The sequence below is a fragment of the Rattus rattus genome, chromosome 13, assembly GCF_011064425.1.
Source record: "Rattus rattus isolate New Zealand chromosome 13, Rrattus_CSIRO_v1, whole genome shotgun sequence".
Classification (NCBI taxonomy): domain Eukaryota; kingdom Metazoa; phylum Chordata; class Mammalia; order Rodentia; family Muridae; genus Rattus; species Rattus rattus.
In genome coordinates, this window is record NC_046166.1 from 63,614,358 (window position 1) to 63,637,529 (window position 23,172).

Genomic DNA, 23,172 nt, shown 5'->3' on the forward strand with positions numbered 1-23,172 from the left:
CTCCTGAGTGCTGGGATTAAAGACCTGCGCCAAAAGGCCGGGCAAGCAGTCTCTTTTAAGTGCACTTGTGTAATGAAGGGTAGTTATGATTGGCTATCTGTGATGCATTAAATTAGTAGTATCCCGGGAATCATTTTACCTTTCCGGCCACTTTCTAGCTCCCCGGACGACCTTTGTGACTGGATGACGGACTGCCTTCATCCTCCAATCAGGGTTTGGAGTCTCAGGGCTACACCAATGGAAGGTTACCGGACCTTCAAGAAAGGCCAATCGGATGCTAGAGCCTAGCAAGCGAACGGCGATCAATCAGAGCGCAGGAGCGGCGGCCGGGGAGCGGCTGGCCAATCAACGTGCGAGCGGTGAGGAGGGGGCGGAGCCTTCGCGCAGGGAGCTGTACGCAGCGCGATTGCGCTGCTGCGGAGCCGGAACGGAGCCTGAGACCTGGTCGAAGCTGGTAGGGCTGGGCGCGCGGTTGGGAAGGGCTGCGTTGGGCGTCACCTGGGAGAGAGACGGGTGGAGTCGCGGGCCACAAATACTGTTGCCATGGCAACGCAGGTGCCCAGTCCTGGGACCAGGGTCCCTGCTTCTGGACAGTTTTCAGGCTGGAGCTCCTAGGCCCATAGGGCCTCCAATACCCTAGACTTGCAGACTGCTGGGCTGCAACCTGTCTGTGCCTGTCTTGGCAGCCTGCGGTCTGGACTGTCCTGGGAGAGAAAGCAGGTCTTAGCAATGTGACCAGTTGTGCCCGTTTCTAGGCCACCCCTGGGCGCAGGACAGCAGCCTCATCCTGGAGATGTCACTGTAGACAGACTAGGGTGTCTCCAGGGTTTTTTTTTAAAGCACGCAACGAAGTGCTTCGTGCACAGATAATTCAGAGAATAGGTCCTTAGTGGATGAGTAAAGATCACAATGGCAAAGATTCCAAGGGCCGACTCTGCTCAGGAGAATTAGAAAGCGCATCGTGTATGTTATTTCGAATAGGAACCATGGTAGAGTAACGATAAGTTAAATTTTTAATATATTTCATTTGACCCAAACATATCAGCAGTATTAGATTAATGGTAAGATATTTAAAATTGTGTCCTATTCCCAGCCGAAGCTGTCCACTCCCTTGTTTATCTTACAGTACATGTCAGTTCCGTCCGCTGTTTTTCAAATGCTCACTCCCCTTTTAGGTAGGGCCCACCATCTTTCTTTATTTCTTTAAGGTTTTTTGAGACAGGATCTTGTTATGTAACCCAGGCTGGTCTCAGTCTTGTGATCCTCCTGTCTTAACCTCCCAAGTTCCAGGCAGAGTAGTATTCAAGAGGAAATTAAGTGTATCTGTGTGTGCCCTGTGAACAACAGGTAGTCGCTTCTCTTTGCTCACCTCATGGGTCCCAGTGAGTTGAATCCTGTTGGTAGGATGGTTAGCAAACCTTATCCGCTGAGCTATCTCACAAGCCTGAAACTAGTGTTTTAAGTGGATATAACTCAGGCGATAGTAAAGAGAACTGAAAATAGACAACGGACAAACAAGATGGCTACTAGTTATTGGGAATTCACAAGTGGCCCAGGACAGCTATGAATGCCGCCCAATACAAAGCTGTAAACTTACTTAAATCATGAGGAGATCTATTTTCCCATCATGTTTTGCAACTTACATGGTCCCTGAGCATGCTTTTTGTGGATGGCAGTGTCCTGTCACAATATCGAAAAGTTGATTGTGCCCATGGGAGGAGGACTTGAGCCTGATCCTGAAAGGAGGGTGGGTCTTGAGCTGCTGGAAAACAAGGGCGTTTTAATTCAGTGAAACTGATTCCAGCCTCTTTCATTTTTAGGGTTTAGCCAAATCCAGAGGCTCACAGACTGAAACAGCACACTTCTCCCACTGGCCTCTTCTTCACCATGATTCACAGTCTTTTCTTGATCAACTCTGCTGGGGATATTTTCCTGGAGAAGCACTGGAAAAGCGTGGTCAGCCGCTCTGTTTGCGATTACTTTTTCGAGGCCCAAGAGAGAGCTACAGAGGCGGAAAATGTGCCTCCCGTCATCCCTACACCTCACCACTACCTTCTGAGCGTTTACCGACACAAGATCTTCTTTGTGGCTGTGATCCAGACGGAGGTCCCGCCTCTGTTTGTCATTGAATTCCTTCACCGAGTAGTGGACACATTTCAGGTTTGTAAATGTGGGGAGCTATATAAATGTATATAAACCATAAAAGAACCACACCTCTGGTGGGCTCTCATCCTGTAGCCCAGGCTAGCCTGAGCTGTGTAGCCCAGGCTAGCCTGAGCTGTGTAGCCCAGGCTAGCCTGAGCTGTGTAGCCCAGGCTAGCCTGAGCTGTGTAGCCCAGGCTAGCCTGAGCTGTGTAGCCCAAGCTGAACTCACATTTGCAGCAGTCCTTCTGCAGCCTTCTGGGTGTTGGGTTTATAGGCACAAGCCATTTGGCATTTCATGCCGTTTTGTAAAAATATTTTTATAATATTGTCTCCATCTTATTTAGCTTGGGTTTAGAGCATTTTTAAAAATCAAAACTGAGCATTGCTCATATCCTAAGATCCTTCCGATTTTCTTAGTTGGCTGTGTTCAAAAGAGCCAATTAGATGCTTTTAAGCCTCTTTCATGAGAGAGCCACCCACTGTACATGAGTGTATGGTCTTAGCTTTGCTCGAAAATTAGAGTTCATACAACACACACACACACACACACACTCACACACACACTCTCACACACACACACACACACACTCACACTCACACACTCACTCACACACACTCACTCCCACACACTCACACACACACACACACACACACACACACACACACACACACACACACACTCACACTCACACACTCACTCACACACACTCACTCCCACTCCCACACACTCACACACACTCACACACACTCACACACTCACACACACACACACACTCACACTTACACACACACACAATTTTTTTGGTTTTTTGAGACAGGGTTTGAGACAGGGTTTTTGGTTTTTTTTGAAACAGGATTTCTTTGCGTAGTCCTGGCTGTCCTGGAACTCACGCTGTAGACCAGGGCCAGCCTCAAATTCACAGACATCTGCTTAAGTGATGCGATTAAAGATGTGGGTCACCACCACCCGGAGAGTTCAGATTATTTCTTTAGCACCGTGAAGTTTATGCTAACCATTGCGAGCTACGTTGCTTTGAGTTATGTTCATAAATGACAAGCGTCAAGTTTTCTAAGAGAACAAAGAGGAAAAGCCAAGAGGCACTTACCTGAGCTGTTCCTGGCACAGGGGTCATTGACGAGTTCAGCCTTCATTCTGAATGAGTTGAGTACATGGAGCCTGTGTGCTGGCCTGAGTTCCTGTCTTGGTTTTCCGTTCTTGTGAGGATGTGAGGTATGCTGTAGTTTTCATTTTGGTTTGTAGCTCTCAGACAGTGTGGTTCCCAACCTGTGGTGGAGATGACACCTGTAGGGGTTAAACAACCCCTTCACAGGGGTTGCATATCAGATGTCTGCATTACGATTCACAACAGTAGAAAAGCTACAGTAGCAATGAAAATGATTTTATGGTGGGGGGTGGTGGTCACCACAACATGAGGAGTTAGTTATATTGAGGAAGGTTGAGAACACTGCCCAATGGGAACCAAGGAGAGGAGGTGAGTTATCCCAACATGGGAGCGTGGTCGAAGCACAGATTCACCTGACTTTACTGCCCATGTCTGTTTGCATTACCTGGACCATAGATTAGGAGAAGGGCTCTTTGGTTTAAATTGTCTGTCACGTGGGGTCTGGAGTTAGCCACGTGCATATAAGAATTATGGTAGGAAAGGGGAGGAGCTCGTGATGACCCGGTGGGAGCAAGTTTGTTCTGTCCACATTGCTCACCTCCACATCACAGGGTTAGGACCGTTTTCATTGTAAGAGAACCAAAGCATATTTTATCTCAAAATACTGTTCTGGAATTCCAATCCTTGATTCAACTATTCCAAGCCCAGAATATGGAGCGAACAGAAGAATCCAGTAGTTAAGTTGTTAAGCTGCCCTCCATGGCCCCTGCTGTGATTTCTAAGTACTTAACCCATACACAACTTAACGGTGTGCTGTCATACCAATTACCGTATAACTTACTGCAAGCCAGGAAGCAAAAGAAATTGTTTAAAACCGCAGAGGTGAGGCTTGAGAAATGGCTCATCAGTTAAAAAAAAAAAAAAAAACAAAAAAACACTAACGGGGTCTTCAGAACCCAGGCTCCATTTCCAGCCCTAACACAGTGGCTCACAACGTTCTGTAGCTTCAGCTCCAGGCGATCTGCTGCCCTCTGCTGGCCTCTATGGGCACCGTATGAACCTGTGCAGACAGACATTACAAATGCCCATACACAAAGAAAAATCGACAAAAACGAAACAATTAAAACCACGCAGGAACCTGGGAAGTAGAATTGAGTTCAGTTTCGAAGCCTCTGGGGAAAGTGGGCCAGCGTGGGGCTTAGAACCTAGCTTAGTGTTTCTCCTCTTGTAATATCTGTTCCTTGTTCTTGGAGGCGATGGAGTCCCTGTGGCAGCATTGCCAACTGCAGTTTTCTACGTTGTGTTTGGTTTATAGAACCTCCTGAGAAGAGTACTCATTTTTCACATGAGATCACTGTTGGGAAGGAAACATGGTATTTTCCTTCAATTATGCTTGTGCGCGTCTCTCTCTCTCTCTCTCTCTCTCTCTCTCTCTCTCTCTCTCTCTCTCTCTCTCTCTGGATATATCCCTAAAATTTTATCTTGAGTTTACCTTGGACTCTCACTGATGCCTATCACTGTCTGGTGTAGTTTAGGCTGTATCTCATAGAATCAGTTTAAGGGCCAGGCAATGACACGACCTGTGGCCCATCCCTTCACCTGAGCTGTGAAGGCCTTCGGGTGTGAAGACCCTCAGGGGTGTGAAGACCCTCAGGGGTGTGAAGACCCTCAGGGGTGTGACCTGGAGAAGAAAGAATGAAGTAGACCTTGCCGGTGTCTTTAGATAGAAGAGCCCGGAGGCCGGCTTCATCTTAGCAGTCAGCGACGCCCCTGAGTAGAGCAGGATTTCTCAGTGTGCCCTTCACTTCCCCCATTCAGTAATTTGTGTAGCCATCTTGGAGGCCCTGGAAGAGCCAGGCCTGGCACCTTGAGCAACAGACACCAACTGACCACACACCTGCTCGCCGTTGTTGTCATCCCTATCATGTCTAGTTTGTACGCACACATAGTGTTACTGCATTGTGCCATTCAATCAGGACCCAGAAGAGTTAACAAGGACACTTAAGATTATAGCCTATGAGGCCCTGGGTTTGATCCAGAGCACTAGAAAGGGGAGAGAGGACAGGAAGAGCATGATCTAGGTCTCCCCTGCTTTCCCACACCGTGGATACATACGTTTGCTGTGCGGTTAGCCCTTTAAATGACAGACATTTGGAAATCCCAACTTCAGGGATGCTCTAAAGAGGCCCTCTGCTGGGCTAGTCCCACTCCCCATTCTATCCTTTCCTGAGTGAGTTTCAAGAACCTAACAGCAGAAGGTCAAAGGTTTTCTGTACAATTCCACGCCACGCCACTTCTGCAGCTTTGAAGGGCTCACATGTTTTGTACGTGAGCACATCTAGTCTAGATTATGCTGTTACATTTTCATCAAGCCAAGGGAATCAATGCAAAGAGCTTGGCTTCCTCTGTCTACTGACAGCACAGATAACCAGACGCCAGTCCTGGTCGTTAACCTAAGCCAGGCTGCCCAGGAGAAGGGAGGCCCTATCCTGAACGCCATGGACAGGCAAGTCCCTCCTGTCACGAATATTGTTTCACCTCTCCCTGCCGTCTGGGTGATCGATATGCTTCTGTGTCTCATCAGGACTATTTCGGGGTCTGCTCCGAGCCAGTGATCAAAGACAACGTGGTGGTGGTCTACGAGGTGTTGGAAGAGATGCTGGACAATGGGTTCCCCTTGGCCACGGAGTCAAACATCCTCAAGGAGCTGATAAAGCCCCCCACCATCCTGCGGACAGTAGTCAACACCATCACAGGTGTGCCCCGGGGGGTAGGGGGCTGCGGGAGCCCGGGCTCCCACCCCTGGCATCTCTGGGTTCCTGGGAGTCTCGTCTTACCTTTCATGTGCTGGGGACCTAACCCGAAATTATAGTCGTGTGTGGAAATTATAATTATAGTTGAATTAATAATTATAATTGTACTTCAATTGCATGTAGCTCCTGGCGGCACAGCGCTTGGCTTTAGCATGTAATCTCAGCTCTGAAGAAAAAAAAAAAAACCCTTATTTAACAGGATTTTCTTCCAATTAAAGGGGAAAATATGATTAGTCAGAAACTTCAGAAATACGAGAACATGAAAATCTCCAAATTTAACTACTCTTTTAATATTTGTACACATGTATAGTGAATGCATTTATTTCTTTTAAACAGGTGAGTGATGCACAGATAGAATACATTTTTACTTAAATTTTAATTTTGCCTGCATGTGTGTTTGAGTACCGTGTGTGGCCTGGTCCCCTGAGGAGGCCAGAAGAGGGCACTGGATCCCCCGGAACTGGAGTTGCAGACAGTTGTGAGGTGCCGTGTGGGTCCTGAGGGTTGAACCCGTCTTCTGAAGGAACAGCCAGTGCTCTTAACTGACCAGCCATCGCTCCAGCACCCTGATAAAATACTTCTAAATGATAGCATGTATATTTTTTAAAATCACGCCTCTTAGCAGTGTTTTACGAGCACCCACTGTGATCTACTGACGTTATTGTTAATGATTGGTGTTTTCCTATGTCCGACGGACCCTGGCTCGTCGCCAAGCCCCTGATGCTCCTGAATTTCTTTTTATCCTTTCAAAACATAGGATTCTTGCTTTTGAGTCTTTTTAAAGATTTGTTTATTTAATATATATGAGTACCCTCTAGCTGTCTTCAGACACACCAGAAGAGGACACTGGATCCCATTACAGATGGTTGTGAGCCACCATGTGGATGCTGGGATTTGAACTCAGGACCTCTGGAAGAGCAGTCAGTGCCCTTAACCGCTGAGCCATCTCTCCAGCCCTTGTTTTTGAGTCTTGTTTATTCAGTTCTGGAAGAGGAGGAGCCAGGCTAAGGGGTTTTAGAGACTCTCACACACCAGGCCCGGAAACTCCTGGCAGCCTTGGCTTTCTGTTGTAGAGCTGACCCACTGCGGCCAGCCCTACTAAGGTTGAGACCCTACTAAGGCCTGAGGGTGTGGGTTCTGGACATTGGTGTTTCATTCCACACAGTCTTGTTACCAGGAAGGTTTCCAACCTCTGTGGCGGCCTGTTCTGTGTCCTTTGTTCGTTTCTGTATTGAGATGGTTTTTGCGTCTTTCCACACTGACTTGAGGACTCCTCTGATTGGCCCCGCAGCCCTCCGTGATGGAAGTGCCCGTGAGTTTGCAGGCTCTGCTTTGAAAGCAGCCCCTGGAAACCTGTTACTTGCACTTCGCTTTGTTATGGCCATGGCCATTGCCGTGGGAAATGTTTTGATTTAGTTATAATGTAAGTGGGGGTTTCAGCAAAGTCGACAAACTAATTTTTGGGAAATACAACCATGAAGGGGGACAGGACACTTTTGTGAAGGGATCACAGAAGGATTAGATTTGTTCTGTCATCCATCGAGAGGCATCAAGTTCCTGTGGCGTTTGAGGCAGGAACTCAGAAGAGTTACCACCTCGGAGGAGACAAGACAAATTTTCACTTTTTTTTCCAAAGGAGACTGAGAGAAAATGGGTTGTGCCAGAAACATGCAGTGTACCAAGTACATGAGCATGTGCCAGAAACATTAGTGTCCCAGATACATGCAATGCTGTTTTGATGATTTAAAAAAAAAGAACAGTACCAACCCAGTTGTGTTTTGCAACATTCTGAGTTTAGTTGAAACCTTAAAGCCTTTGGGAGAGCTTTGTTATTCAGTTTTAGGTCCCCATCTCACTCAGCTGTAGGTAAATCTCCCATGAGACACCGCTTTGAAAAGCTGTAATGTTCTATACATATTCTGACTATACATGTGTTTAGGGGTTCTTTCTTTAGAGTAAAAAGATACAGGCAGTGGGAAGAAGAAATAGGATTTAAATTAGTTACAGTCATTGGTTCGATTTAAAATAAGCCTTGATGTCTGTGGGAGCAGGGTAGCAGGAACCGATGCACGGATGCAGGGATAGGGCGGGGTCTGGCTGTGGGTCTCTTTTGTTCAGTGCGAGCCTGACACAGATCCCCGCCCGTGATGAGGACCTGCCTTAAACTACAACAGTGTTTCACTGATGATGGTGTTGTGTCAGTGTGTAGGTGCCCAGCCCTACTGAAACACAGAACATTATCTGAGCTATCGTGGAATTTGAGATCCTTCAGTCCTTGTTACTCTCAAATCCAGAATATGATATCCACCTGATGAGGACCTGCCTTAAACTACAACAGTGTTTCACTGATGATGGTGTTGTGTCAGTGTGTAGGTGCCCAGCCCTACTGAAACACAGAACATTATCTGAGCTATCGTGGAATTTGAGATCCTTCAGTCCTTGTTACTCTCAAATCCAGAATATGATATCCACCTCTCAGGCGGCTCTCCCTCCAAGCCTTGCTCCAGGCAGCAGACCAGATGGCAACAATGGTTTGTAAAAATAGACGGGGCTGTCCTACTTAGGAGAAAGGGAAGGCTTATCTCCCATATGGTGTTGCACGAGTAACAGGGACACGGAAACTTGTATGGGGAATATCCTTAGGTTGTTCGATCCAAACCGGCATTAAAGTACCAATTTGATTCTAGTTTACCAGTATTAATTGTCTCAGGAAGCACCAATGTGGGCGACCAGCTTCCAACTGGGCAGCTGTCGGTGGTGCCTTGGCGACGGACTGGGGTGAAATATACCAACAACGAGGCCTATTTCGACGTGGTTGAAGAGATAGACGCCATCATTGACAAATCAGGTAGGTACCATGCGGGTGTTCCCTGAGTGCGCGTGATGAAGTAGCCCGGTCTCTTACACATCGCCCTTGGCGGGACTTCTGAAGAAATAGGATTGTGGGTGGGGAAGTGGGACAAGGAGTAACAAGGAGGAATTTGGCGGTCAGTACCAGTCATTGGATTTGAGGCAGGAGGATCAAGATTTCTGGGCCATCTGGGGCTGTGCAGCCAGACGCTGGTTCAGGAAACTATGAAAGAAATGGGGGAGAGAGGGCAGTGCAAAGGGCACTCTCGTTGGTTAGGTGTCCCACTTGGCAGTATTGGCTTCTCGGGACTGGAGGCTGAGCTAGAGTCGGAATGGCAAGGTTCTTTCCTGTTCGCTTCAGTTAAGTCAATAGAAGTTCTGAGCACGTGGGAGCCTTCATAATCAGGCACTTACCCACTCACTGTCTGCTGTTGGAAGCTTGCTCATAGCTCAGTGGGTCCAGGTGATGGAGGTGCAGGCCTGTGGGCATAGCCTCGTGCTGTAGCAGAGTAAACGGAAGTCCTAACTTCCTGCTGCGCTTGAGATCCGCCATTCAGAGGCATTCACAGGAACGCGCCTGGATCGAGGGGCGCAGGCGCGAGGAGAAAAGGAACCTGTGAAGCTTTAGAACTGGGCCGGCTACAGTTTTTCATATGAGAAACACCCCAACTGTCCATTAGTGAAAAAAATGATCAGTAAGCTTTGATATGGTCATCCAGTGGAAAAAGAATAATTGATTCACCCAGCAACACGAGTGGCTCTTAGACTGTTGGGGAAAAAAGCGTCGGATGCTGTATACAGCGAATTGCACTTAGTGAAACTTGAAAGCGGGTGCAATCTGAAGTCATAGGAGTCAGAACTAAGGGGGATGCCATTAGCTAGGAAGGAGAGGGAGGAGCACGTTGTCATGTTAGAAAGTTTCCTCCGTGTTTGATGTGGATCATATCTATATGTATATGTGCTTGAAATTCACAGAGCATAAGGTTTTTACATTTTGTTATTTTATATCACATTAATTTTTTTTTTCTAATTGACCCTAGAGAGCTGGCTCAGCAGTTAGGAGCCCTGGGTTCCTCTGCTGGCTTGAATTCCAGGATGGCTTCCATCTGGCCATAACTCCCATACCAGAGGATCTGACGCCCTCTCCTGGCCTCCATTGGCACTGCACACAGTGGTGCACAGACATAAGCTGGCAATAGCCCATAACCACGGAATAAAAATACAGGAAAATATCATAACATTTTTTATTACAGTGGCGATTTGTGTCAGGCTTGATGGGACACACCTTTAACCCCAGCACTCTAAGGAGGCATGGGTGGGTGATCTCTGTCAATGCCAGGCCAGCCTAGTCTGTATTCTAAGTTCCAGGCCAGTCATAGCTCTATAGTGAGATTGTCTTAAAAAAACGAACAAATAAACCAAACCAATGGCCACTGTCTTTGGTAGGGTTTTACCGCTCTGAAGAGACACCATGACCAAGGCAACTCTTCTAAGGACAACATTTAATTGGGGCTGGCGTACAGGTTCAGAGGTTCAGTCCATTATCATCAAGGTGGGAGCATGGCAGGGTCCAGGCAGACATGGTGCAGGAGGAGCTGAGACTTCTACATCTTCATCTGAAGTCAAATAGAAGACTGTTTCCCATGTGGCTAGGAGGAGGGTCTCAGAGCCCAACCCCACCGTGACACACATCCTCCAGCAAGGCCACACCTACACCCACAAAGCCACACCTCCTAATAGTGCCACTCCCTGGGCCAAGCATATTCAAACCGCCACAGCTAGTCTCCTTATAGTGTGGGAGACTGTGAGGTGGGCTGGAGGCAGGGACACTATTAGGAGGTTGTGACTAAAGTTCCAATTCAAAGTGCAGGTGTCCAGTAAATAAATATCTCCAGGAAGAGAGGAGTTGGTTCCCAGACAGAGTGGCTTACCTTTTATCCCAGAACTTGGAAGCTGAGGCACAAGGAGCAAGTTCAAGACCAGCCTGACCTACAAAAATAGTATTAAGCCAGACGTGGAGAGAGAAGGGGTGAGAGTCGGCCGTGCACACCTGGCTGAGGCACCTGCATGGATAGTACCACCTTAAACTCCAGAATTGGGGCCATCAGGGAGTCAGAGCGAATCTGCAGCTGGCAATGAGCTTGCAGCACTGATGACACCTGCAGAGTCCTCCCCTGATCAGGAGTAAGGCTGAGCTTGAAGTGCAGGGTGACACAGGGCTTGCACAGATGCAGGCCACACAGGGTCCCGGGACTGTCATGGGGACCCAGGTCCCACCCCTAACCAAAGCGATCTACAGCTGACAGCCACTTGCAGAGGAAAACTAAGTCTTCTCTAATGGAGTCTCACTGGGTATAGTAACCACACCAAGGGCAGGCCTGTTCCCAGCAGTAGACGGCTAGTGCAAAATGAATTCAATGGTATTTCTGTTGACTTGTGTCTTCTATAGCTTTGTTTGGGCATGTTTATTTTGTTATATTGGACTTCTGTTTCCAATTTTGTGTTTTTGTGGGGTTTTTCTGTTTGCATTTGGATTTTTTTTTTTTGTTGGAGCTGGGGACCGAACCCAGGGCCTTGCGCTTGCTAGGCAAGCGCTTTACCACTGAGCTAAACCCCCAACCCGGATTATTTTTTTTAAATAAAGAGAGAGGGGCATAGAGTTGGGTGAGTAGGGAGGTAGTTAGAATCTGGGAGGAGTTGGGGAGAAAAGTGATCAGAAACAATCTTTTTCCAATTAAAAAGAGAAAGACTTTGATAATTGGGTGTGGTCAAGACTGAAGCTAAGGACAGCAAGGAGAATAAGACAAGACAGACTTGGCCTAAGTGCACATTAGAACACGCAGAGGCCCACATGTGTAGCAGAAGAGCAGCTAAGGATGGAAGGGAAGATTAAGAGAGGGAGGGAGGGGGAGAAAGAGAGGGAGGAGGATGGAGAGGGAGAGGGAAGGAGGAGGAGAGAGGGGGAAGGAGGGGAGAGACGGAGGGAGGGGGAGAGGGAGGATGGAAGGGGAGAGAGAGAAAGGGAAGGGGAGAGGAAGGGAGGAGGAGGAGTGGGGAGAGGGAGGATGGAAGGGGAGAGAGAGAAAGGGAGGGAGAGAGGAAGAGAGGAGGAGGAGTGAGGAGAGGGAGGATTGCTTGTAGAGGGAGAAGTCTGAAGATGTGTGGACAGGGATCTGTAGGGTGAAGACCAGGGGCAGCCTCAGCCTTGGCAGCTGAGCTCCTGGAGGTCAGCCTCTTTAAGCGAATCTCTAAACTTATCTGGACCACTAGTTAAGTTGCTGGTGCTCTGCGACTGGCGCTCCGTGCAAAACCCTTCTAGAACATCTCTCACTGGTCTCTGTCTCCATGCTTCCGTTGGAGTTCATAGATTGAGCTTGGATGATGGACAGATTGGATGAATAAATGAAATGGGTGGTTAGAGGAGAGGCGGGCAGGGAGGCGGGAGGGAGGAAGGAAGGACGGACAGAGGCGGGCAGCCGGACGAGACCTGAGACTTGTGTGGTCCCAGCAGTCCTCCTCTTTTTCCTCCTAGGTTCCACAGTCACCGCTGAGATCCAAGGGGTGATTGATGCCTGTGTTAAACTGACCGGGATGCCAGATCTCACGCTGTCCTTCATGGTAATGCCTAGAGCCATTGCTCACCTTATGTCAAGGAGGTGTTTCTGGAAAGAATGAGAGCAAGCTAGCACAAGCAGTAATCAGGGTGGCCACGAAGCCTACCCTGGCCCTTGGACGCGCGTATGTGCTTAGAGAAAATGTCGTCTGCATTGCTTTTCCAGGGAAACCTGGGCGCTTACCCCCATTTTCTGTTCTCCCCGCCTGGCTCTGCAGAACCCCAGGTTGCTGGACGATGTTAGCTTCCACCCCTGTGTCCGTTTCAAGCGCTGGGAATCTGAGCGCATCCTCTCCTTCATCCCTCCTGACGGCAACTTCCGCCTGCTCTCCTACCACGTCAGTGCACAGAAGTAAGCAGAGTCCCTGTCTGTGGAAGCTCTGTCTGTAGTGAGGAGCCACCGGCTCCTGGGCTCCATTTACCTGGGTTCACGTTCCAGCTCCTTAGGTCCCAAGCTGTGCTGGTGCAGGGAGCTGCTTTCCCCCACCCTGTCTCTTGTCTGGGGATAGTGAGTGTCTTTCTGTGAGGACTTGAGTGGACCTTGCTTCACTGAGTGGTCACTGAGGCTGCCATTACTGCTTTCATAGTGGTGTCTGCTGAGTCCATCAAAACCAGCCCAGACTGGTTTTAAACTCACAGTCCTCCTCCTGGGCCTGCAGGTGTGGGCTACCAGCATAGCAGCTGCTGTTACATTGTTGCCACCTTCAAAGGAGGAATGTTTTTCTTAGAATATTCCGCATATCCCTATTAAATCCCTTGGCCTCCATAAAGCATTTAATCATGCTTTGAAAGACTCCAGTGCAGTGCGTTTTGGTCTCACATGCGTCTTGAGTACTGTTTTGCAGTAGAAGGCATGGAAACTGAGTGGAGTTGGGATCCTAATGAGATAGGGCCAATGCCTCCTCTCTGGTGCCTCCAGCCTATGTACCTGAATCCAATCACCCCAGCTCAAACCTCCCCTCTCCTTATAGATATGACCAGGTCCCAGGCAAGTTATTCAACCTCAGTGAAGCAGAAGGATATCAGTATTAATGTATATCTCTCTCTCTCTCTCTCTCTCTCTCTCTCTCTCTCTCTCTCTCTCTCTCCCACTCTCCCCCCCTCTCTCTGTGCCTCTCTCTCTCTCTCTCTGCCTCTCTCTCTGTCTTTCCCTCTTTCACTCTCTGTCTGTCTCTCTCTCTGTCTCTCTCTGTCTCTGTCTCTCTGTCTCTCTGTCTCTCTCTCTCTCTCTCTCTCTCTCTCTCTCACACACACACACACACACACACACACACACACACACACACACATCCCAGTACATTTAAAAATAAAGATAGTTTTAAATAAGTGAGAAAAGGTATCAAGAGAATATCAAAGGGGGTATTTTATTTTTAAAGGTCTCTTACCTGCTATCTGTGTGTAAGTGTTTGACTGCATGTATGTGCACTGCATACATGACTGGTTGCTGTGGAGGCCACAAGAGGCTGTCAGATCCCCTGGAACTGGAACTCTTGTGAGCGTCCATGCCGGTGCTGGGAATCAATCCTCGGTCCTCTGCGAGAGCAGCCCGTGCTTTTAGCTGGTGCTATAGCTTGCCAGCCCCCAAAGGGTGTTTTTTTCCCACTTTATTCTTTTAGATTTATTTATTTTATTTTATGAGTGTCTTGCTTATGTGTGTGTCTGTATCTCACATGCATGTCTGGTGTCTGATACGCTGGAACTGGAGTCCTGGGTCCTTGCCAGAACAGCAGGTGGTCCTAAGGGCTGAACCATCTCCCCAGCCCCTACTGTTTTCTTTTTGAAGAAGGTGTTTTGTCTCTTTTGCAGCCTAGTTGCCATTCCAGTCTACGTCAAACACAGCATCAGCTTCCGGGACAGTGGCTCACTTGGACGCTTTGAAATCACAGTGGGGCCGAAGCAGACCATGGGGAAGACCATAGAGGGTGTGACTGTAACCAGCCAGATGCCCAAGGGAGTCTTGAACATGAGTCTCACTCCATCCCAGGGGACACACACGTTCGACCCGGTGACAAAGGTAGGGGTTGGGCATTTGACTCGCCGTCCACACGGGCTGCATGTGGCAGAAGGCAGATATTTCTGACAGGAGGTTCTCTATGGAACCCCCCCCCTCCCATCAGAGGTCGCTTATACTATGAAGGTGGACAGACTTGAGGCCGTGGCTCAGATGAAGACACCACTCCGGTTGTGTGGGGAAACCCACTTTCTTTATGTTTCCTTCCAAGATGCTGTCTTGGGATGTAGGAAAAATAAACCCGCAAAAGCTGCCAAGTTTGAAGGGGACAATGGGTCTCCAGGTCGGAGCTTCTAAACCCGATGAGAACCCTACAATTAATCTTCAGTTCAAGATCCAGCAGCTGGCCATTTCTGGTGAGTGGCACACCTTGGGTGGTTTTGAAAGGAGTGGAAATGGTGTTCTTCTGCCAGGGGCAGACCTCAGTGTCTTCCCGGGGCTACCTGAGGATGGGCATAGTATTGGGTCTGGTTTTATTACCTGATACGGATCATTAGTAGGATCCCTCCCAGTCCCTTCCTGGGGAGAACGTACGGATCATTTAGAAGCTGCCATAAAGACTTGAGTCAGAGTGTCTGGGGCACCCATGAGCATGGGCTGACAGAGGTCTCCACAGGTCATTGTTGGGTCGTGTAGAGTTGCCGGTTTGAGTTGCCCAAGGTGTTTGGTATTAGGGTGCTACTCCATTTTTTACCAGGAATGGGAAGTGTCGGTGCCTGCACCGACAGTGTGTGAGTATCGGGCGTAGGTCTGCGGGATTGAAATAAATCAAGTACACAGGTCATCGGTTTTCAGCGAGTGCCTCCAAGGCTTTACTGAGATCTCCTTATATACCCAAGGCAAAAGCCTTGGAAAACAACAAGGCAGGTGAAAACCCCCAACCAGGAAAACAGGAAAAAGTCTATGTGGTGAAAGTTCCGGCCCAATCAGGGGCATAAACAACTTCTTAACAACAACAAGCAGGAAGGCTCAGCAGGGAGGAAGGGTGCCATGGAGAATCCCAGCCCCAAATCAGGGGCTAAGAGTAGCTCCCAGAGCAGCTCCCAAGGGTGTAAACAATTTCTTGCTATAGCAGGCTAAAAGGCTCAGCAAGGGGGGAGGGAAACACCAAGGTAGGGCCCAACAATTCCCCCTCTTTTATTTTTTTAAGTAGCGCCTGTCTTAGGATCAATCTGGGGTTCCAAAACTCTTTCCTGTCTCTGAAAATCCCGCCAGCCTCAGGATTTTCTGTCTTAGGAGAGTATGGTCCCAGAAGGTTGCCCGTCTTCGGCTAACTACTTGTCATACAAACTGAGCCTAATTTGGGCCAATGGATTATTCCCGGCCAATGAAAACCAAACCTGTTTGGTTTCAGCCTGAGACTGGATCTGTTGGTACCTTAAAACAGCCCAAGGGCAGCTGCTAAGAGCGAGCAATCAAGATAAGCATTCATCCCCAACAGCCTTGCCACTATTAAGGACCTTAACAGGGGTTACACACATAGAATGATAAAAGTTAGAACAAGATATAACATGGGTTTCACAGAGGAAGTCCAATTGAGAACAGTTTGTTGGTTGAGATAAAGAATGACCAACTGAATCTGAATATTAATGCTATTCTGCACAGCCAATGCCGTGGCAACTTCTCCAGAATGTATCCATAGTCCCACAGTCCCAACGACAACTGTCAACTGAGATATGGCCACACCGGCCACTGTAGCAGTAGTGGCTGAAATGGCGATGGCAGCAATGACTGTCGCAGTAATGCCAAAGTTTCTTTTATGCCTGTAGAGTACCACTGGGCATCAGCCTTTATCCAGAGGTATGGGGATCACACCAGGAACTCGAACAATCCATGCAGAATCTCCCTGTTCCCAGCAACTGGTCGGTAGGAAAGGACCTGGAAGAACAATTGAGAATCTCCTCCCTTGACACTGCCTTAGTCCCATTCCGAACCAAAGGAAAAGGGGTGCCAACCCAAATGGCACAGATTTTAGAAAATTTTTTCTCTCTGCTTAGTTGACCAATGTCTCAAATATTGAAAAGAAATACTGAATCTTTTCTGGAGCAGCAGCTACTCCCAAAAATTTAAAGCACGTTGTAAGCTTGTAGTAAAATTAAAATGTCTATATAATGAATAATACACTGAAAAATTCAAAGTCTTCTTGTATTGAAGCAGTGACAAAGAAAATTTTTACATAATGTAGGGCCAAAAGTGATTCAAGGCAAAACTTTCCAATGGTATCACTTTCATGGGCTCTCCAAAATTACAAGCAAGCTCACTAAATGAAAATCTTTTACAATCACCAGGATGTAAAGAAACAGCATAAAAACAATCTCTTAAATCCATAATAATTTTACATATATTTCTCGAAATAGCGGTTTGAGTAAACAAATAGTGTCTATAGCCTCATCAACCTTTTGTAAATCCTGTTAACAATCTCCACCTGTTTGATTTTTCTTAATTACAAATATGTGTGAGTTAGAATCTTGAGCTTGTCTGTGATCAAACTGTAAACTGTAGCCAATGTAACACTAGAAATCTTTAACCACAATCTTTAAGTTTCCCTTTAACACCAGAGCACAACCATAACTTTGGAAAACAAAACTCAACCTTCAACAAACCATCTATTCTTTAAAATCTAGTCTTTCCAAAACACCAAGTTCATTCCTCATGCTTTAAAGTTTGACTGCCAATTCTTGCGTATGAATGGATGATGGTGTAGGCTCTAATTCCTTAACAAAGAGACATTGTCCTAAATTTTTATAAGTCTGGTTTCTAGGATAAGAATTATATTAAAATATTATTCCAATTAAGACCTGTTTCCCTGGGTTGGTTCATGCCACATGTTGTCTAAAATTACTCTATCTATTATGAGGTTTAAGTCAACTTTATGTTACCAATGTTATAACTTTTTAACCATACTCATTAACTTAAAAGCCAGTAACCTTTAACCAAGACAATGTAGAGGTATTATACACTTAAAACCAATCAGAAACAAAAATGAAGTGGCTACACATATCTTTAATATTTAAATCAATCACCATTTTTACTTTTTCTAGGTATAGTTTTAAGAGAAACACCTTGTCACCTGTTGAGTCCAATAATCCCAGTCAAAAATTTTTCTAAGAGAAAAATTCAGTTCCATTGCCATAGAAGCTGTGAAGCTCTATGCCTTTAGGATCGGCTAGTGTAAACATTTAGCCAGCCCCCTGGGGAGCTTCCCCAGCGGACTTAGGCTTCTAACTACAGATGCAGGGCTCCAAAAGCCAATTGAAACTTTTTATTTGTTCCTTTCTTGAAAGGAGTTAAAACTTCATCAATGGGTGAATCAACCAGCAATTAAAGTTTTAACCATTTTTTTTTCTTTTAAACATGAAACACAAAACATTCAAGCAACGGAAGCAAAACCCAGACATAAATTGACATACATGGACAACTTGGTGCACCAAGGACAAACAATAGACACAGAGGAAAAGAACTAGATGGTGTTCCACCAAAGGGACCCAGATATCTTAAAGGACCAGAACCAGGAATAAGGTCTCCCACCTCCTTCTGTTCCCAGGAGAGCTCCAAAAAGGCTTAAGCTCATTTCCTTCTTTTGCCAAAGCATCTGTGGAGAGTCCGGGAGGACTGTTTTTCTCAACCCCATTCTCTCTCTTGTCTAGGGTGTAAACTGTCTCTAGTCAGAGTCCAAAGACTAAAAGCATCTATGAGAATTGACTTTGCTTCTTTAGATTTTAGCATAACTCTAAGAGAACACATACACAAAAAAATTTTACCATTATTACCTTGTCCCTTTTGACAAGGTTTACTCAGCACTACCCCAAATCTTTATCTTTTGCACACGCCACACGCTTTCAATTTCTGCAGTCCTTCTGAATTCTGCTTACTGGGGCCTTTCCTAGCCCATTTTCCCCAATTTCTCAACCTCCGTTCAATCCAGAATATTCAAACCGCCACTAGCTATAAACCTAGGACTGACTTGTTCTATAGTTTTAACAAAATCTTGGGCTATCTTTACCTTAATACCAGTACCTTGTTGTTTGAGTAAATTACAAGCTTATCTACGACCAATAACGAGGAACTTGTAGTTCCCATCACTAAGACAAAACCTTTGTAGCACTACTTACTCCCAGTTTTGCCCCATGGTCGCTTGTCCCCAATTCTTCCCTTCCTTGCCGGCGGGTTTTGAACGATCCGTCAGTTTGTCCTCTTCTTTCCCGATCTCGGTGGAACCTCCAGATGTCGGGTGCCTGCAAATCGACAGTGTGTGAGTATCAGGCGTGGGTCTGCGGATTGAAATAAATCAAATACACAGGTCATCGGTTTTCAGCGAGTGCCTCCAAGGCTTTACTGAGATCTCCTTGGAAAACAACAAGGCAGGTGAAAACCCCCAACCAGGAAAACAGGAAAAAGTCTATGTGGTGAAAGTTCCGGCCCAATCAGGGGCATAAACAACTTCTTAACAACAACAAGCAGGAAGGCTCAGCAGGGAGGAAGGGTGCCATGGAGAATCCCAGCCCCAAATCAGGGGCTAAGAGTAGCTCCCAGAGCAGCTCCCAAGGGTGTAAACAATTTCTTGCTATAGCAGGCTAAAAGGCTCAGCAAGGGGGGAGGGAAACACCAAGGTAGGGCCCAACAGGGAAGAACTAAGCCCCCAGTGCCCCTGACTTCAGCAGACTTGTGTTCGCTGGCACCGTCTTTAGAGACCGCCAGGCTTCACTGTACTTCAGAAAGTAATAAGAGATACCATTTGCCGGGTATGTTACGTCCTGGCAGCTCCTAAAACACTTTTATTCTTGTTTAACTTTTAGAATGGCCTCTAAGAGCCTTAGAAAGACATGGGCTCTCTCTAGAGAGCATTGTTTTTCCTTTCTGAAAGACTCCTTAACTTAGGTGACTAAGTTAAGTGATGCTCTTTTTCTTAAACCTCATAATGGGCCATAATGCTATGGGCAAACCGATTTTTGTCCAGTTGGGCAAGAGTCTTTAGGAAGCCTTCATCGATCCATCCCTTTCATTATGCTGCTATCATTCAGTCAGTCAAACAACTTGAGCAAAACACCGTGTGACTCTGTCTCACCCCTGCTGCGGTCTGTGCCTGCCTCTCTGCCCTGTCCACCGAGAAGACGGCTTCCCCCAGGAGAGCCGTCCTCTGATGCAGCCGTTGCTGTAAATGCGAGTAGAGAGATTGCAGGGCTGTCCGCCTCTGCTTGGCAGAGCAGGCTTGTTAGACAGTGTCTTCTACACACCCTGCTGTGTGCGCTGACACAAACCCAGACTGTCTGCTTGCCACTCCTGGGAGATACTTACGACTCACTCCTCCCTTCCTCCCTCCCTCCAGGACTCAAAGTGAACCGTCTGGATATGTACGGAGAGAAGTACAAGCCCTTTAAGGGCATAAAATACATGACCAAAGCCGGCAAGTTCCAAGTCCGAACCTGAAGGGAAAGTCTTGGTGAAGGAACAGTCACGAACACTTTTTCGTTTCTTACTTGTCTAAAAGTAAAATGTCAGCCTGTTTCTTAGGTCAGTTCCCTCAGGCTCCATCTGCCCCCGTTGTCCTCTGTCTTCAGTACCACATAAGTGATGGAGGGACAGGAGGTTCCTCAGGGAAAACGCAGCCAAACCCATCGCAGCACTGACTGAGTCCTAGAGGTGTGGGCTGGAGAGCGGTGGCCTTGTCGCACTGCATTTCACCTCTTAACACGGTTGCCATCGGGAAAAACCGGCCTTTGACGTTTGGTTTCAATCACCTAACCCCAATGGAAGATGTCTATATCGATTTTTTTTTATGATAGAAAGATTTGAAAGAGAAAAAAAAAAGAATAGAAAAAATGGGTGTTAGTCCAAGAAAGAGCAGTTGAGATTTGATTCGTTGGTCTGGGTTGTAACTCGGTGATCAAGTGCCGACCTGGGTCCTGTGCGAGCCCTGGTTCATTCCTGGTACCGTCCACAGTACAAGACAGATCTGCTCTACGAGGGGCAAGACCGAGAAGCTGGTGTGAAGAGAGTTGTGAAGAGAGAGGTTACAGTGAAGAGTTGGTGAGAACAGTCATCAGAATCTCCCCAGGGGCTAGGACGAGCAGAACGCAGTGGTTGCTTTCTGACCCCCTCTTACGTGTAGAAAGGATTTGCATGTCCAGGACTTTCAAAGTTCAAGTCCACGCTTGAACTGAAACTGCAGTGGGATCAGCGTCCTTTGGAGACTAAGGTGCCACGCACGGCCTGCCTCTTGAGATTCTCACTCGCTGTTTGCGCTGGCCCATCGTCCTGGTGGGAAGGTTACCTGTCAGAGCAGCTTACAGCCTTCTGCTGGTTATCTGACTCCTCGGTGGGCTCGCCCCCCAAAACAGCAGTGCTCGGTGCAGGCAGATCTTGTGAATGATAGTGGCAGAGTCGAGGTGGAACTCACCTCCCACAGTGGACCATGCCCATGCTCGGTGACCTCCATTACATTAATGTTTGTGAGGCCGGACTGGCCCTATGCCTTGCTTTTTCCTGTCTGAAGGTCCCATCAGAACCCCTGAGTAGATGTGAACCCATTGAGGACATGCGCGAGTGCACAAATGCTTCCCACTGTCTGTTCCGGTCTCCAGACAGACAGCTCCCAGTCCGTTCTTACAACCTAAAAAGGTGTCTTGAGTCTCTGAATAGAATACCATAGGAGGGCAGGCAGTGTTGGCCACGAGTAGCTCCCCATTACTCCCCAGTTTGAACCCAGCAGCCTAAGGAGCAGAGTATTCTCAATCTGTTTCAATGTGTCCTTTAGTCATTTTACTAAACACAGAAGGTGCGGGTGTGTGTTGTTTTTAACTTAGAGCTTAGGGAGCAGCCTGTGCTCTGTATTGTGCCTGGAGGGAGAAGACCGGCTTGCTTCAGTCTGCAGGGCTCCCCCTGAAGTCCCGTGTCTAAGTGCTCGTGCTTGCTTAGTTTCTATTGTTTGCTAGTGCTCTCATGCTGTGGCCAGGACTTATTTTTGCTGCCCAGTAGAGTTACTCTGTGGTTTCCTTGTGGGGTGAACTGCACTGTGTACAGTCAGATGTTCCTTACCAGGATTTGGACTAGTGTAGCCCCACACCCTGCTGCAGGGGACACTTCGGGTCACTTTCACAGGCTCTGGGGGATTCCGAGGTTTCTTGGGTCATAGGTAACTATTTGCATCGGTCCCCGTGTGTGTTTAGGTTTGTACGTGTGGCTCATTACTCCCAAGAGCACAGTATAGCTTGTTTTTCTAGGCAGAGACAGGGTTGGAGTACGGGCTCCCCAGGCCCAGACACCGTGGATACAGCCAAGCCTCGCCGTCCCCACCCAGTGGCTGTCAGCAGAGGTCGTGCAGGGCCTCTCCATAGCTGCTCGCTCCATGTGTGTGGTCCATGTGTGGAAGTAGCATTTCTGTTGAAGTCTTAATAAAGCTTTACCAGTCTTGTGGACTCTGTCTGGTTACTAAGACTGCCCTTCACTAAGTAGAAGACACTCATTTGGGACATGTAAGACCATGTGTAAAGGGCGAGTCTCCAGTTACCCTGGGAGACGGGTCATTTGGTGCTATTTGCAAGGCTGGTGGCCGCCAATGTCCAGAGGAACCTAATGATTTTACCAGGTTGTAAAAGGCAATGCCATTAAAGCTCCTGGTGCCCATAGCAGACCTTTTCTGTGCTCCACACGGGCAGGAGGTGGGAACTGCCAGGTCCCAAGTGTCTCTTGTAGAGTTTCCAAGGGAGACAGGCGTCAGGGGTGACTTACTTTTCTGTTGTTGCAACAAAAAAACCTCGACCAAGGCAACTCATCAAAGGTGTTTAATTGAGCTTACAGTTCCACAGGGTTAGAGTCCGTGATGCCAGAGCAAAGGCAAGATGGCAGGCACAGCTGAGAGCACACAGCTCCACCCACCAGCGGGAGGCAGAGAGCATAGTGGGTGTGGTGTGGGCTTTTGAAACCTCGGGGTCCCACCCCCAGTGACACACCACCTCCAATAAGGCCACACTTTCTAATCCTTTTCAAGCAGTTCCACCCACTGGGGACCAAGAATCCAAACACATAAGGGGAGAGAGCCTCATTCTGATCACCAGGAGGCGTCTTATCCTGCCAGTCAACATCAACACTGATACTCCACTTCTAAACCGATTGTTTAGACATCTATAGCGGGCCTTTTTGGACCTGCCAGAGGTTAAATAATGACATAGAGACTTTTTAGTATAGCTTAGGCCTTTACCTTGGGCAATCTCCCGTCTAGCTCATCTAATTTAATCTTCTTATCCTAGTCTATGACCCGCTCTCTCGGTCCGCCCATAAGTCCCGCCTCCCCTTTCCTGCCTAGCTATTGGCTGTCAGATCTTTGCTAAGCCAATCAAAAGGTGAGGGAGGAAGGAAGGGTATTTACAAAGTCCGGAGGCAGATAATGATGACATATAAGAATAACAATGTGAAAATCCAGCCAGCCCTCAGCTCTCTGCTGGTGTAGCAATCAGCAGTCGAATATACAGAGACAACCCTCACAGAGTGCACCCCAACAGACTTCCGTTTACTACCTGGAAGTGTGTTGTGCTTCTTAAGAGTTCGGTTTAAGGACTGGAGAGATGTTCTCCCTGTTCTCCCAGAGGATCAGGGTTCAATTCCCAGCATCCACTACGA

The 23,172-nt window shown here is 47.5% G+C and overlaps 1 protein-coding gene across 1 annotated transcript; it reads left to right on the top strand.

Annotated features, from left to right (window-relative positions):
- Positions 1-350: 350 nt before the first annotated feature.
- Positions 351-21,974, top strand: Ap3m2 (adaptor related protein complex 3 subunit mu 2). The gene is made up of 9 exons (XM_032918903.1): positions 351-454; positions 1,821-2,160; positions 5,854-6,025; positions 8,793-8,930; positions 12,465-12,550; positions 12,764-12,897; positions 14,352-14,559; positions 14,768-14,912; positions 19,883-21,974. Exons 2-9 carry the CDS (start codon positions 1,888-1,890, stop codon positions 19,981-19,983), a joined length of 1,257 nt encoding a protein of 418 aa, XP_032774794.1. The 5' UTR covers positions 351-454; positions 1,821-1,887; the 3' UTR covers positions 19,984-21,974.
- Positions 21,975-23,172: the final 1,198 nt, after the last annotated feature.

What these genes read in the sequence shown, in the direction of transcription:
- Ap3m2 (XM_032918903.1), top strand. Translation starts at nt 1,888, where the DNA reads ATGATTCACAGTCTTTTCTTGATCAACTCTGCTGGGGATATTTTCCTG. An exon ending in CGCCATCATTGACAAATCAG is followed by an intron (nt 8,931 to 12,464) that starts GTAGGTACCATG and finishes TTTTCCTCCTAG; the next exon opens with GTTCCACAGTCACCGCTGAG. An exon ending in CGTTCGACCCGGTGACAAAG is followed by an intron (nt 14,560 to 14,767) that starts GTAGGGGTTGGG and finishes TTTCCTTCCAAG; the next exon opens with ATGCTGTCTTGGGATGTAGG.